The sequence below is a fragment of the Macaca fascicularis genome, chromosome 15 (genome assembly GCF_037993035.2).
Source record: "Macaca fascicularis isolate 582-1 chromosome 15, T2T-MFA8v1.1".
Taxonomy (NCBI): Eukaryota; Metazoa; Chordata; class Mammalia; order Primates; family Cercopithecidae; genus Macaca; species Macaca fascicularis.
The window spans coordinates 114448442-114464997 of record NC_088389.1 but is presented as its reverse complement, the minus strand read 5'-3'; the positions used below and the strand labels follow the sequence as shown (position 1 = coordinate 114464997).

At 37.1% G+C, this 16556-nt stretch overlaps 1 protein-coding gene across 7 annotated transcripts in view; it reads left to right on the top strand.

The window, feature by feature from the left end:
- Positions 1-4672, top strand: part of KIF27 (kinesin family member 27) — an 87174-nt gene extending 82502 nt beyond the window's left edge. For 5 of the 7 annotated variants that reach the window (XM_065530747.2, XM_065530744.2, XM_074017724.1 and 2 more), the window contains one exon: positions 1298-2084. In XM_065530747.2, the coding sequence (XP_065386819.1) occupies positions 1298-1782 (485 nt within the window). In that variant the 3' untranslated portion in view covers positions 1783-2084. Of the gene's footprint in view, positions 1-1297 lie in introns of all 7 variants that reach the window. The other 2 variants (XM_005582030.4, XM_065530746.1) reach the window with 2 other exon arrangements.
- The last annotated feature ends 11884 nt before the right edge of the window (positions 4673-16556 follow it).

Sequence of the window (16556 nt, the reverse complement as noted above, 5' to 3'; positions counted from 1 at the left end):
GCAGCAGTCATCTAAATGGTCAGTGGCAACTGTGTTCCAGCTGCTGTTGCAATTTAGAAACTGTTAACTCTTACAGTTTTTCTAGAAAAGCTGTGAATCTCTATTTTTGTAAGAAACTTTTCAATTTTTAAATTTTGGGTCAAGTATTACTAACATTATAGGCCGAGCAAAACATGTCTCTGGGCCAGATTTGTCTTGGGAGCTGCCAATGTGCAACCTGTGTTTTAAAACTTTGTCTTTGCAGGACTGGGCCAGGCACGGTGGCTCATGCCTTAATCCCAGCACTTTGGGAGGCCAAGGTGGGCAGATCACCTGAGGTCAGGAGATCGAGACCATCCTGCCTAACACGGTGAAACCCCATCTCTACTAAAAATACAAAAAATTAGCCGGGCGTGGTGGTGGGCGCCTGTAGTCCTGGCTACTCAGGAGGCTGAGGCAGGAGAATGGTGTGAACCCGGGAGGCGGAGCTTGCAGTGAGCTGAGATCGTGCCACTGCACTCCAGCCTGGGCAACAGAGCGAGACTCCATCTCAAAAAAAAAAAAAAAAAAAGAAAAGAAAAACGTCTTCGCAGGATGAAAAGTATACTAAGCATGCATCAATATGTTAAAGTTGGCATTTTTCATCATATTAGGTCTAGTACCTATAATGCATTTCCCTTAAGCAAGTTTTTGTCTTTGATAGCAGATATTCTTTAAGAACCTCTAGCTTTGATCTCTTCACTCTAATTCCAGTGGGGTGTCCCCACCTAGGGCGTATTCTCTCATTTCCATTTTGATGACAGAAATTGTGGCGCACACCCCATAGTACATTCAGACAGCAGAACGCTGCTATCATGCTGGGAGTGCCAACCAAGACCAGATTTCCACACATATAATGCCAAGTCCCAGAGTTTTCCCTTGAGATACGGGGCAGAGCCAATATTATCCAGTGCTGGCATCACTTGGCCATGATTTAGAATTCACTAGTAGCAAGACCAGCAGAGAAGGCAAGCATGGAAAGGCACAAGAGGCGCCCAAAGCACTCTTATGTTTCCAGGGAGTACCAAACCCCCGAAAGACTATTTCTCAACTTTGTTCCATGAATTAAAGTTGTGAGTTATTCACATGCAAGATGCCTATAAGTGAAATAAAAATATATTCACACATCTGTTCATCTAAAATAAGTCATTTAACAAAAAAGTTGAAAAACATTATGCATATTGGGTGATAATAATGTATTTATGTTAAGATGTTTTGATTAAAACACCTAATTTTGAGGAAATAATATCTAATTTTTTGGTTTGGGGATTATTTTTAGATCATGAGGCTGGAGATGGAGTCCTGAAGCCAGAAGAAGGAGGCATGCTTTCAGAAGAATTAAAATGGGCATCCAGACCTGAAAGTATGAAATTAAGTGGAAGAGAAAGAGAAATGGACAGTTCAGCAAGCAGCTTAAGAACACAGCCAAATCCTCAGAAGCTCTGGGAAGATATCCCAGAATTACCTCCAATTCATAGTTCTTTAGCACCCCCCAGTGGGCATATGTTAAGTAATGAGGATAAAACAGAAATAGGTGATAATCAGTTTACAAAATCTCACAGTCGACTATCATCCCAAATTCTGGTTGCGGGAAATGTGGGACAACTTCATGGTATTACACCGGTAAAACTGTGTCGAAAAGAATTACGTCAAATTTCCGCCTTAGAACTATCATTGCGACGTTCCAGTCTTGGAGTTGGGGTTGGATCAATGGCTGCTGATTCCATCGAAGTATCTAGGAAACCAACTGACTTAAAAACTTAGATATTTAATAATAGAACTTTCAGTAGATATGTAAAAAGATTCCTTTTTCTAACCTGTTAAAAACTAAAGCTCAATTTCACCTCTTTCCTCAGAATAAAGGAAGAAGGGGAGGAAGGAATCTCTAATTCTTTTATATACTATAGATGTGTACATCTTCTATAGAATACTTGGGAAGTTTAATTTATATTTCCATAGTAAACATGTTTTCCAATACTTGGTAACATTTAAATATTTACATTTGTAAATACACTTAAATGTTTTTCCAGGCATATTTGAAGAATAAAACTAATAATAGACTAAAATATCTATCAAGTATGTATTATTATATAATATAAATGTACATTATATTATAAAAGTATTTTACAATATAACTATATTATTGTTATTCTCAAATACAAGTATATTGTTATTTTTAAAAGATCCAGCTAAATATTGCTTTTGTCAGAGGGAGTCACCTGCTGCATATGTGGGCTAAGACAACCTCGCAGCTTTATAGATTGAGGTTCATTTACAGTCCTCAGAGCTCACAGAAATGGTCAGTCTTGACTTTTTAAACATGCTCACTATTCTGTTTCTGGAATTTTTTTTGATTTTTAAAAATTTATAATGTTATATTGTTTGTTTACTAATATTATGCAATATAAGTTTTCATGCCTTTCCTGATCTATACACTCAATATATCTCTCACTGTGCTACTAAAATTGGGAGAAGTGGATGCTGTTCCATGGAATAGGGAAATGATAGAATAAAACTAAAGCATTGTAACATTTCAAGAGAAAGAACACTGGTTACGACATCTCCGGTCATACGGAGTATGTCTGTAAAGCCTGAAGTCTCGCCAAAGCATCTTTAATGATCTGATGGGCTTAAGTCTGATATTTTTCTCTACAACCTCCTTAGTCAGGCTTTGCAAACTGGCCAAACTACATTGGGGCTGTAAATATGTCAATGAAATTTTTACTAAAATCTCCTAGTTTTTCTGGCCAAAATTTTACTATATAATGTACAATTTAGTTTGGAATTAAGAACTAAACAGTTTACCCACCAAATGTAGCTTGTACTTTTTAATCATATTTTTCAGTTATAGGAAACATCCATTGTAATGACCTGAGAAATTATTTTGTTACTTAAGTTGTTCTTTGTTACTTTTCCAAACTTTCACTTGTCAACCAAGGTTGAGTTTCTTAAACTTAAATTAATGTTTGGGTGGGGGCTGTAGCAAAACCATTCTGACATGGATGCTTACTCAGAGTCACCCACTTCCTTGCTGAATCCATTTTTTCTGATGTAGTGCTGCTACAGACCTTTTCCTTTTGTCCTTCCCTCTGTTGCTATGGACTTGATCACCTCACATAGGACCCAAACTGTCACCCTGTGCTCAAAGACTTAAGGCTTCCTTTCTCTCATTGCTAGCCCCTAGGGAGTAGAGTTTCTCGGTCTCCTTGCTAAAAACCAGTTCCTTTAGGAAACAAATCAAAACAAAACCAGCTTATAAAAAGGAAAATAGTTTCTCTTTTAAGCATGGTACTAAAATTTATTTAAATTAAATAGATTTCTGTGGACTTACCTGGGAATGAAACAATTTTTAATATTGGTCCAATGAGATACTATTTTCTAAATTTCAAAAAACTAATTTACAAACTAACTGGGAAATTTTATTTTTACCAGATTGAAGTCAGATTCTGGTTTCCAGCTAGTCTTCCATTTTTATAAATTTATGTATATTCATATATATAAATATAAGTCATATAAACCAAAAGTAAAACATACACATTATAAATATGTATAAATGCACTGACCTTTTGCCATTTTTTTATATATATATATTTTATATATGTATATACACACTTGTATATATACAAGTATATAAGGAAATGTGTATTTCCACAGGTAAAACAAGTATATGTAAATTAATTATTTCTAATTAAGGCATAGCACATTACTTAATCTTACAAGGAATTTATCATTAGGACCTTCATTAATAAATACATATTTATTTAAATATATTATTGCAGTGCTTTGTTGAAGGCACTGACCTTTTACCATTGTCTATATATATACACACTTGTATATAAACACTTGTGTGTATATATATAGTATATATATACTTGTATATATAGGGTATACATTATACATTATTTCGTTATATATTTCATATCATATAATGATACATAGTTATATATAGATACACTTTGTATATATACATATAGAAATAATATATAATGGTCAACGGTCAGTGCCTTTAACAAGCATAGCAATATTTATAAATATGTATTTATTAATGAAGATCCTAATTATAAGTTCCTTGTAAGATTAAGTAATGTGCTATGCCTTATTTAGAAATAATGTATTTAAGAATGTATTCTGATACTGGAATCCTACTTGCTCAAGAAATTAACACATACTTGTTTTACCGTGGAAATACACATTTCCTCAAAGCCAACTCACTAATAAAGCAAAATTTATATGAAAACAACAATGATTAGGTTTGATTATGCAACTGTGAGTTGATTTCTAAATAACAAAGGTATGGGTTTTTCCTGCCTTTTGGTGAAACATACATCCTTTATATAGTATGACAGATTTCATGCCACATATGCAAACACACATATAAATAATGTCATGAATAATATATTCTGGAAATGAACCTCTGGTCATTCTAGTTTAGTCAGCGTTCTCACAAAGGAAAGAAAAAATCAGACACCTACACAAGGCAAGTAAAATTATTGTTTTACATTTACTAATAATGATTTTACTCTTTTTCACATGCTTTGTCTAAACATTTTGTCACTTTATTGCCTTTTTGCATGTATATAAAATGTTTGTGGTTTTCTTTTTTTTATTACGTTCTTTTTTTCTCTAACAGTAATAAAGCATTTGAAAGGAAAAATATTTGTAAAGTACTAGTTACTTTCCTAACTCTAGAGTGTTATAGCTAACAGATGGAAAATTCTGTAAGGTGGGAACCACAGGTGGTGAGAACATTGATGAAGGTGCTTTTGTGCTTTAATGTGTGCTTTATTTTTGTTAATGTATTTTTTTATTGTTGCCTCAGTGCTTCATATCTTCATGAACTCAGGGTCCAAGGAGCCAGCAAAAATATGATCTTCATTAATTGTGGACTAGATTGCCACTAGCCATTGCCTTGTTCAGTCTAGGCCAATAAAGTGAGGAATGCTTATTTGAGACTAAATTCCTTATATAGAAAAAAATAAAAGTCTTAGTTTTAGAATGACTATCAGGGAGTAAAATCCTCAGTGGGAGTTGGGTTCTGTGGTCAAAACAAATTCTCATACATTAAATGCAAGTATGACATATTTTGATTTTTCACTTATTTCCTTAGGCACCTAGTCGTGACTTTCAAACAGTGGGGTATCAGTATTTAAAAGTTCAGGTAGAAAGTTACTTATGTCCACAATTCCTCTCTCAACTTCATTGGAATTTTTTTAAAAAAATTCATTATGTATATTTTACATTTAAAGTTATAACAGATTGTAGGCTGCCTTAACACTGATAATATATTCTTCTACATTTATATTTTCAAAAATTGAAAATAAAGGCGAGAATGAGATCCATCTGCAATAAGCATCTCAAAAGCATTGGGCATATAGTACTTTTGAGCTTATGTTGGCAGACGTACACCAAGGGTAGGGTACTGGGGAGCCTCTGCCCAATAAGGAGAAGTATTTTATCACTGTCATCGCTGCTGATAAAAGCAGGCTCACTTTTCATAGGTTTTTTTGTTTTTAAATTATCTGTAAATAATGCATCCCTTATTGCCTACACCAAGGTTGACTGCTGCGATTCCTTCCATTCCTTGGACTGTACAGCATACAAAGATAAAGCATCAAATACTGGAATAGTGTTTGATTTTTATAATGGCTTTCATGTCTACCCCAACATGACTTCAACATGGAGGTAATCAGAACAAAAGAAATTATGAAAAGAAATCTCAGAAAAAGTTGATGTTACAATGATAGCTTTTGATATTTTGCATAGTTCTCATTTGTCTGTTTTTATGTTTCCTTCAGGAATTTCTACAGTAAGTCAACAGAATTGGCACTATTTGAAATGCTAACTGTAATTTGATTGAAACCAAATATATTGAATTAGACTTACATATTATGTTCTACTGGTTAATTATAACACACAACTCTATTCAGTTATCTACAGTACTTTAAGAGAAAAATACAGGGCCCAGCCCTGTGGCTCACGCGTGTAATCCCAGCACTTTGGGAGGCCAAGGTGGGTGGATCATGAGGTCAGGAGATCGAGACCATCCTAGCTAACACGGTGAAACCCTGTCTTTACTCAAAACACAAAAAATTAGCTGGGCATGGTGGCGGGCACCTGTAGTCCCAGTTACTCGGAAGGCTGAGGCAAGAGAAGGACGTGAACCTGGGAGGCGGAGCTTGCAGTGAGCTGAAATCGTGCCACTGCACTCCAGCCTGGGCAACAGAGCTAGACTCCGTCTCAAAAAAAAAAAAAGAAAAACACAACAATCTTACAGTCTGTTATAAAGAGCAAGATCCCTATATGCCTAAGGAACAAAATCATTCACAAAAGAAAAGATAAAATTCAATATATTTTTAAAATGTATACTTAATGATTCTTGGAAATTTGAAATTATTAATAATTATATAATTAAAGTAGACCAAAAGGAAGTATTTTTAAACCTTATTTGTATACTGTATTATTGTGTTTTCAAGCTTACTACAGTACATATACAAAGCAAGGTACAATTTTTCAAGTCCAATATGGTAAATGTTGTTAGAAGTTATGTGATTGGCTGGGCACAATGGCTCACACCTGTAATCCCAGCACTTTGGGAGGCCGAGGCAGGCAGATCATGAAGTCAGGAGTTCAAGACCAGCCTGGCCATGGTGAAACCCCATCTCTACTAAAAATACAAAATTAACCAAGTGTGGTGGCACACACCTGTAGTCCCAGCTACTCGGGAGGCTGAGGCAGGAGAATTGCTTGTACCCATGAGGCAGACATTGCAGTGAGCCAAGATCACACCATTGCACTCCAGACTAGGCAACAGAGGCAGACTCCGTCTCAAAAAAAAAAAAAAAAGTTATGTGGTCTGAAGTGTCTTATTTTTAAACGAACCATTCCTTGGACCCCACTCCACACTTACCAACAACAAATTATAGGCATGTACTTACCTTTCATTTCCCACAATGATCCAGGATTCTAATAGCTCTAAGACAGATGACTGGAGTGGGAGGGAGACAGGAGGGAAAGAGGTTTATTTGAAAGCATTCCATAGACAAGCAAAGGATTTTCAAAAAATATTTTGAGAGAATATATTTCTCTGGCATAAGGACTGAAACTTAAATTCAACCTTTGGCTATCTCTAGACACTAAAGAATACTCTTGATTAGTACTGGCTTTGCCCTTTAAAAATAGACAACTATTTTTTATACTGGTTTTTATTTTTTATACTGGTATATTTTTATACTGGTTCCTTTTCCTATATTTACTATTCACTCAGGATATTATGAAAAGAAGCCATCCTAGATCATATTTGAATATAAATTGTGGAGCCATTCAATAGAGAATTACAAGAAATAGCAGTTTGTGGTAAATTCCAATCACCTAACAACATACACTGAAGGAAGGCAGTTAGGACTTAAGTGATCTTACCTTTGAAGAACCATGAACGATATGCCAAAACAAACAAACAAAAAACTGCTGTAGGCAAAATGGGATTTATTTTTGCAAAACAATGATATCTCAACTATTTTGCTTATTTTTTCCCTCTGCTAAAATATCCCTGAATTTGTCTACCGAAAAACCTGTGTATAAAAAACTTTAATTCAAGATTACAAGCCAGCAGCTACTGGCCTGCCTTGAGAGGCTGGATTAACATTACTCATTTTCATATGTGGGCTGTAGTTGAACTTCACCGTCCTATCCTCTAGGAGTGAAAAGCAGTGAGGAGTTATCTGAGTTCAACTAATTGATCATTTTCATAATTTATAACTATTAAAGTCAAAGTGTTGTCGTTACTTTCTAGCATGCTTTTTCTAGATGGGAATAATGAGAACAGGGCAAGGTATTTTAATACTGAGGAGTTAATCTCCTTTTGAAATTTCCATCACCTGGGAGGGTTGGGCAGCATCTGAATTGTTCCATTCAAGGCCTGGGGCTAAGCCCATCTGTTTCACCAGATACTTTCCTGGCTAGCACCAGGTGTCACCAGCTGTTAGACATGACTAGAATGACACAGGCTGTAATTTTATTAATAGAGTACATTAAATGATATTTTCTAAACCAGTCTTTAAAAAAAATCTATTTATGAATCACTACCCCACATCTAAAATCAAAATCATATTTTTCAAATGCAACACAGTAATTAGGAGGGAAATTACTATTTTTGCTACATAGTAAATAGTCTTGCTTTATCAAATAAATGCTTTATCAAATGAAAGCACTTTGAAAATTGAAGCGTCATATATGTTTAAGATTAAATTATAAGTAGGTTTTCTATACAGTTGAATGTCAAAATGGGATAACTGGCACACATGGATGTTTATTTTATATATATGCAAATCATAAGACATCTTCTAAACAAATTCTCAGTTTTAGTTATATATATCTTCTAAACAAATTCTCAATTTTAGTTATATATGTTTCAACAGTATAAATAAGAGTATTCTCTGGGAAGATTCATGTGAATTCTAGCAAAAATATTTTAAAGACTTGCTGAATCTATTTTTATAGGCATAGAAATGCTTCATGACTATTTCTTTGATTTACGAGTTTTGTTTGAAAGAGGATGTTTTCTACTGGATCTTTGACCACCAGTTTTTGGCTATTTATTAATTATTTTTTTAGTAACAGTTACATTTGTAAGTTGTTGAACTATGTCTAGAAAAATAACTTTTCTTAAAACTGATATGAATTTTAAACCCTATTTTCCCCCAAAGAAACTATAAAACAAGAAGTTAATTTTTTTGCACAAGTATAGGTATATGATCAAATAAAAAGCAAATCAGTCTTCATTTAGCATCTGAGACTTTTAGCTCCTAAATACAAGAAGTGTATTATAATTAAATTTAACATTACCATAGTGGCCTGTCCTTCATAAACATTCAGAGGGAAACTCATTCCCCTTAGTTTGCAAGTATTTGCCAGTGTAAGGAATACTTTTTCTCTAGATCACAGCACCTATGACCTGAGCAGCCAAGTAAAGAGAAGGTCAAGACTTTAAGGGTAATGGAACCTACAATCATAAGTATTCTAGTTGATTGTGAACACATAAATCAGAAAAGAAGAATACTAACATACAGTTTTCCTGAGTTACCTTAAGTGGTATGAGGTATTCTTAGTAAGGTTTATTACAAAATTCAGTATCTCCCATGAGAAAGGAAGCTAGGTTTAAGCATTTGATTATGTGAGTTTAGTTGGCCCTTCACCCTTCAACACATGGGCCAGCACTGTGGGGTTAAGTTCTTACATGGGAAATAATCTGTACCTCTTCCAAAGGGTGGGCTGGTAGCTAAAGTTATTTATTTTCTGAAAACATTAAAAAATGGCATCTATATGTAAATGCTAAAATGTAAAGATGGGAATTTCTACAGGCTTTTAATTTATAGGCATTTCCCTGCTTTATATTTTCTATCAACCTTTATATTTTTGCTGATAGAGTTGAAAACTAAAAGCCCTATCCCTCAAGGAACTTATAGTCCAGTGATACTACTTATGGAGAGAGTAAATCAGGGTAAGGAAATAGAAAATTAGGGGTGCTTTTTCAGATGGTAATAATGTTTCTGAGCTCATATATACATAAAGCTGTAAGAACTACATGTAAACATACTGATCAAAAAATGCTTCTGTAATGTATGCATGCTCAAAAGGAGCAAGTATCATAAATTGTATCTGAACATGGAAATCACATCCAACCAGCTTTGATGGAAGAAGAAGAGCACTTTACAGTTTTAAGTCTTACATTTGGGTCTTTGATCAATTTTGAATTAGTTTTTGTACATGGTATGAGGTAGGGGTCCAACTTCATTATTTTGCATGCAGATATCCAGTTGTGTCAATATAATTGGTTGAAAAAAACTATTCTTTCCTCATTAAATTGTCTTCATACATTTGTTGAAAACCAATTGACCATACAGGTTTATTTCTGCACTCAATTTTATTCCACTGGTCTATATGTCTGTCCTATGAAAGAACCACACTATCTTGATTATGTAGTAAATTCTGAAGTCAAAGTGTGAATCCATGAACTTTGTCTTCTTTTCCAATATTTGTTGGTTATTTGGGGTCCCTTAAGTTTCCATATGAATTTGAGGACCAGTTGTCGATTTCTACAAAAAGGGACATGGAATTTTGATAGGAATTACATTGAATCTATAGATCAATTTGGGGAGTACTGCCATTTTAGCAATATTCAGTCTTCCAATCCATGAACTTGAGCTGTCTTTCCATTCTTTTAACCATGTTTTTTAGTTTTCAGTGCACATATCTTACACTTCTTTGGTTAAATTTATTTCTAAATATTCTTTTTGATGCTACTGTAAGTGGAATTGTGTTCTTAATTTCATTTTCAGAAGGTTCATTGCTAGTGTCAAGAAATACAACTGCTTTTTATATATTGATCACTATTTATTTTTAGTGGATAGTAAATTGGTTTAAGAACACATGCCATGAATCAAGAAACTTAGATGGTGCTTACCATACAAACTAATTTAATGAGCAGAAACCCCAACTACTTTTTTGTTGTTGTTGATAAAATTTTAGCTGTTTATTTTAAAGACTATTTCTTTAGGAATTGTTTCTATTTTATTTCTAGGCTAAGGGTGGTAAGAGCACAGTAGGTCATTTGGCATTTGTAGTCTATAGTATGAGATCTTTCATATGTATTTTTCCTATAAGTGAAAAACAAAGGAACAATCCTGAGCAACCCATGTCTCTCTGTATCTTGAGAATACTTTCTATATATTCCTCAATGCTATTTACTGTATTTTAAAGATTATACTGCTGACAAAGTTAATTTATTCAATAAACTTCTATGCGCTAGGTCTTCATGCTGAGTGCTAAATGCTAAAAGAAACAAAGCTTAATAAACCACAGATCCATCTGCCAAGGAACATACAGCCTGTTGAGGAAAGACAAGTAAACAGGCAGTTACATTTGAATTTGTTCATGCAACAACCATTTGAATGCAAACAATGAGCCCGGCACTGTAGTGACATACCAATGAGTAAAACAGACCAGGTCTCTGCTTTTAAGGGCTCACAAAGTAAAGAGGAATATAATGACTCTGGTAAAAATATAGAGGGTACTGTGGGAGTATGGAGGAAGGGCATCTAACTTTTAGGGGTAAGTGAGAATACATGGTATTTGGTTTTCTGGTTCCTGCACTAATTCGTTTAGGATAATTGGCCTCCAGCTGCATCCATGTTGTTGCAAAGGACATGATTTCGTTGTTTTTTATGGCTGTGACTATTTTGTTTTTCTTGGAGTTTATTATTTTCTTCTTCTTCCTCCTTCCTTCTTTCTCCTTCTTCCTCCTTCTCTTTCCTCCCCCCTCCCACTCCTTCTTTTCTTTTCTTCTCCTCTTCTTCCGCTGCTGCTTCTGCTGCTTCTGCTGCTGCTGCTGCTGCTTCTGCTTCTGCTTCTGCTTCTTCTTCTTCTTCTTCTTCTTCCTTCTTCCTTCTTCCTTCTTCCTTCTTCTTCTTTCTTCTTCTTTCTTCTTTCTTCTGACGGAGTCTGGCTCTGTTGCCCAGGCTGGAGTGCAGTGGTGTGATCTTGGCTCACTGCAAGCTCCGCCTCCCGGGTTCACGCCATTCTCCTGCCTCAGCCTCCTGAGTAGCTGGGACTACAGGCACCCGCCACCACACCCAGCTAATTTTTTGTATTTTTAGTAGAGACGGGGTTTCACCATGCTAGCCAGGATGGTCTCGATCTCCTGACTCCTGATCTGCCCGCCTAGGCCTCCCAAAGTGCTGGGATTACAGGCGTGAGCCACTGTGTCTGGCTATTCCCTTTTTCTTAAGTAGCTTAGTTTTATCTCTCTCTCTCTCTTTCTCTCTCTTTTTTTGAGACTGGATCTCATTCTTTCACCAAGGCTGGAGTGCAGTGACGCAATGATAGCCCATTGCAGCCTCAATCTCCTAGGCTCCCACCTCAGCCTCCTGAGTAGCTGGGACTACAGATGTGTACCAGTACGCCTGGCTTTTTTTTTTTTTTTTTTTTTTTTTTTTTAAGGTAGAGACAAAGTCTCAAAATGTTGCCTGGCCTAGTCTTAAAACTCCTGAGCTCAAGCCATCCTCCCGCCTCAGCTCCCAAAATGTTGGGATTACAGATGTGAGCCACCACACCTGCTGGTTGCTTAGTTTTCTCTATACCTATCACAATTACATCTCCGTATTTTCCACCAGAGTTGTGAAATTTTGTTCAAAAGGTTCAGACATATTAGGTAATCCATCATTTCCATTTTCTTTTCTTGGAGACATCCCTTCTAGAGGCTTCCATCCTCTAGTGTGCTCTCCAGGCCTGCTACACAGCTGACCTCCTGGAACCTCTCTTCACCTTCATCTAGGGCAGGGGTGTCCAATCTTTTGGCTTTCTTGGACCACATTGGAAGAAAATGAATTGTCTTGGGCCACACATAAAATACACTAACAATAGCTGATGAGCTAAAAAATAAAATAAAAAATCACAAAAAAGTATGTTTTAAGAAAGTTTACAAATTTGTGTTGGGCCACATTCAAAGTCATCCTGGGCCACACACCACGGGTTGGAAAAGCTTGATCTAGGGAATTCTCTTTGTTTTCTGCTTTGCTGGAGTTCCGGTTTACCAGATCCCACGTTTTTCTGTTTCTTTTTCTTTTTTGAGACAGACTGTCACTCTGTCACCCAGGCTGGAGTATAGTGGCATAATCTCAGCTCACTGCAGCCTCTGCCTCTCAGGTTGAAGTGATTCTCCTGTCTCAGCCTCTCAAGTAGTTGTTATTACAGGCATGTGCCACCACATCGGTTTTTGTTGTTTTTTTTTTTTAATTTTTTTATTTATTTTTGGTAGAGATGTGGTTTCACCATATTGGCCAGCCTGGTCTCAAACTTCTGGCCTAAAGTGATCCACCCGCCTCAGCCTCCCAAAGTTCTGAGATTACAGGTGTGAGCCACTGTGCCCAGCCACATTTTTCTGTTTCTTGATATACACCTTTACTTGGATGGAGTGCTCTTTCCAGCAGTTTCCTGAGGGAGAAGAGTATATGGAAGCTAAAATTTTTGAGAATTTCTTGATTTTGACATGTTTTCTCGCTTTCTGCACTGCTTTTATTTCCTCCAAGCCCTTTTTTTTTTCTTTCTTTTTTGAGACTGAGTTTTGCTTTCATTGCCCAGGCTGCAGTGTAGTAGCTTGTCCTCAGCTCATTGCAATCTCTGCCTCCTGGGTTCAAGCAATTCTCCTGCCTCAGCCTCCCAAGTAGCTGGGATTATAGGTGTGTGCCACCATGCCCAGCTACTTTTTTGTATCTTTAGTAGAGATGGTGTTTCACCATGTTGGCCAGGCTGGTCTCGAACTCCTGACCTCTAGTGATCCACCCTCCTTTGACCTCTAGTGATCCAACCACCTCGGCCTCCCAAAGTGCAGGGATTATAGGTGTCAGCCACCAAACCTGGCCACTGAAGCTCTTTTTTTTTTTTTTCTTTTCTTGTTTGTTCATTGTAGGTTATGTCTTTCATGTAAGGAGGTTTCTTCAAATAAATGGAGATAATCAGCTGTTCACCACATTTAAGAATAAGGTGATAGCTGGGCATGGTAGCTCATGCCTGTAGTCCCAGCTACGTGGAAGGCTGAGGCAGGAGGATCTTTTTTGTTATTATTATTATACTTTAAGTTCTAGGGTACATGTGTACAACGTGCAGGTTTGTTACATATGTATACATGTGCCATGCTGGTCTGCTGCACCCATCAATTCGTCATTTACATTAGGTATTTCTCCTAATGCTATCCCTCCCCCAGCCCCCACTCCCCAACAGGCCCCGGTGTGTGATGTTCCCCGCCCTGTGTCCAAGTGTTCTCATTGTTCAATTCCCACCTATGAGTGAGAACATGTGGTGTTTGGTTTTCTGTCCTTGTGACAGTTTGCAGAGAATAATGGTTTCCAGCTTCACCCATGTCCCTGCAAAGGACATGAACTCATCCTTTTTTATGGCTGCATAGTATTCCATGGTGTATATGTGCCACATTTTCTTAATCCAGTCTGTCACTGATGGACATTTGGGTTGGTTCCCAGTCTTTGCTATTGTGAATAGTGCCACAATAAACATACATGTGCATGTATCTTTATAGTAGCATGATTTATAATCCTTTCGATATAGACCCAGTAATGGGATTGCTGAGTCAAATAGTGTATTTAGTTCTAGATCCTTGAGGAATTGCCACATTGTCTTCCACAATGGTTGAACTAATTTATACAGGCAGGAGGATCATTTGAAGCCAGGACTTTCAGGCCAGCCTGGGCAACACAGAGATACCCTATCTCTAAAAAACCTTTAAAATTTGTATTATTATTTTAGAGAGTCTCACTCTGTCAACCAGGCCGGAGTACAGTGGTGCAATCACAGTTCACTGCAGCCTCAAACTCCTGGCTCAAATGCTCCTCCAAGCCTCAGCCTCCCAAGTAGCTAGGACTACAGGTGTGTACCACTAGACCCATCTAATTTTTTATTATTTTCTGTAGAGATGGCATCTCACTATGTTGCCCAAGCTGGTCTTGAACTCCTGGGCTCAAGTGATCCTCCCACCTCAGCCTCCTAAAGTGTTGCGATTACAGGTGTTAGCCCGTGCGCCCAGCCAAAATTTTTCAAATAAAAGAATGAGGCAATCAAATGTTGATGAGAGCCCTTGTAGGTACAATCAGGGATTGCTGACTGTTGGGCTGACCGTAGGAGACAGGCAACAAGCCACACTCTTCACCATGGGATCCCCAAACCTCAGTATTTGGAGACCTCTTCTCTTGGAGCAGCTGGTTTTCCCCTAAGAGGAAGCTTCTAGTCTCTTGACAGGATCCCAGTATTCTAGGATCTGAATTTGTGAATGAAGCTGGGGGAAAGGGGTCTGCCTTATAATTTAATATGCACAAGTTCACTTAATTCTGCTTTTCTGTGTAGTGAGTCATCCCTATCTTCAGCTCTGCCTGGTGCCCAGGAGAGCTCTGAATCAACCTCTCCAGAAAGTAAACCACCCATCTTCTGGTGAATTTGGGCAGCATGGAATAGAGTAGGGAATATAGGGGAGGCAGGATCTCATTCTCTTTAGAAAACATTCACAGTGAATTCTCCTTTTCAGCCCTGCTCTCCCTCTACTTTCGAAGAGAAGGCAGCTCTAGTTTTAGAGCCTTTCCAGGGTGCTGTGACATGGATAGGTTCACTTAACGGCTGGTTCTGCCTCCTCCCAAAAGCTTAAGTAGTCACTTTGGAGGCTTTGGTAAGTCAGTGATCACTCATCCATCTGTTTTCCACGTTCCTAAGTTTTGTTGGCATTTTATTCAGCGGGGAGCTCTTTCCCTGTTTGCTTTTTCTTTATAGATTTATATCTTTTTTATTCCTTTACTGTCATTTTAATGAGGTCTCTGGAGTAAGTGGAGATAAACTTGTGTTCAATGAACTATGCTTAACCAGAAGTCCACTTGCCACTGGGTTTTAACATGTACAGATGTAATGAACATTTTCTAAGTAGGGAAAGTCCATGTACAGTCAAAGCAATTCCATAATAATTAGAAATAAGTATGATAATAGAATAACCATACCTAACTTAATGCTTATATGTACTTGTAGTCTTTAGAATGGTTGTGTGTGTGTGTGTGTGTGTAACGTGTCTTATCCTCACAATAACCTCATAATTCTACCCCTAGCAGTCTGAGTCCAAAGCCCCTACGTTATATAACATAGTACATCATTTCCCAAGCTACGAGTAATCTTATTTTCAATTTATCAGGTCTTTAGTCAATCCCCACTTATTGTTAACTTAAGCTATAACTGAAATTTTAATTTTTTAATTTTTAATTTTAAGTTTTGGCCCAGGTGCTGTCGCTCATGCCTGTAATCTCAGCACTTTGGAAGGCTGAGGTGGGTGGATGACTTGAGATTAAGAGTTTGTAACTAGCCTGGCAACATGGTGAAATCCTGTCTCTACTAAAAATACAAAAAATAGCCAGGCATGGTGGCATGCACCTGTAGTCCCAGCTACTTGGGAGGCTGAGGCAGGATAATTGCTTGAACCCAGGAGGCGGAAGTTGCAGTGAGCTGAGACTGCACTCTGGCCTGGTTGACAGAGCAAGACTCCATCTCAAAAATAATAGTAATTTTAATTTTTGTGCATACACAGCAGGTGTATATATTTATGGGGTATATGAGATGTTCTGATACAGATGTTCTGATTATGCAATGAATAATAATCACATCATGTAAAACAGGGTATCTAGCTCTTTATAACTGAGGTTTTTAATGTAGATTTTGAACATTTACTGTGCATTGTTTGATGTGGCAGAGCTAGCATCACTGTAGATGTATCTACTTGAAATACACGTTGGAGGTAGGACAGAGTAGTCTATGACAAGTTTTAAAGCACTGTCATTTAAATTGGAAAACCTGGCATGTGTCTGGTTTATAATACAGACAGATGGGCATTTCCTGTAAAAGAAGGCAGTTACCATTGTAATTTGAGAGGTCGGAGAGAAGCAATTAGAAATCTTACTTTAGCAACATAAAACGTGAAAGCATCTGTTTAATGAAATGTGATA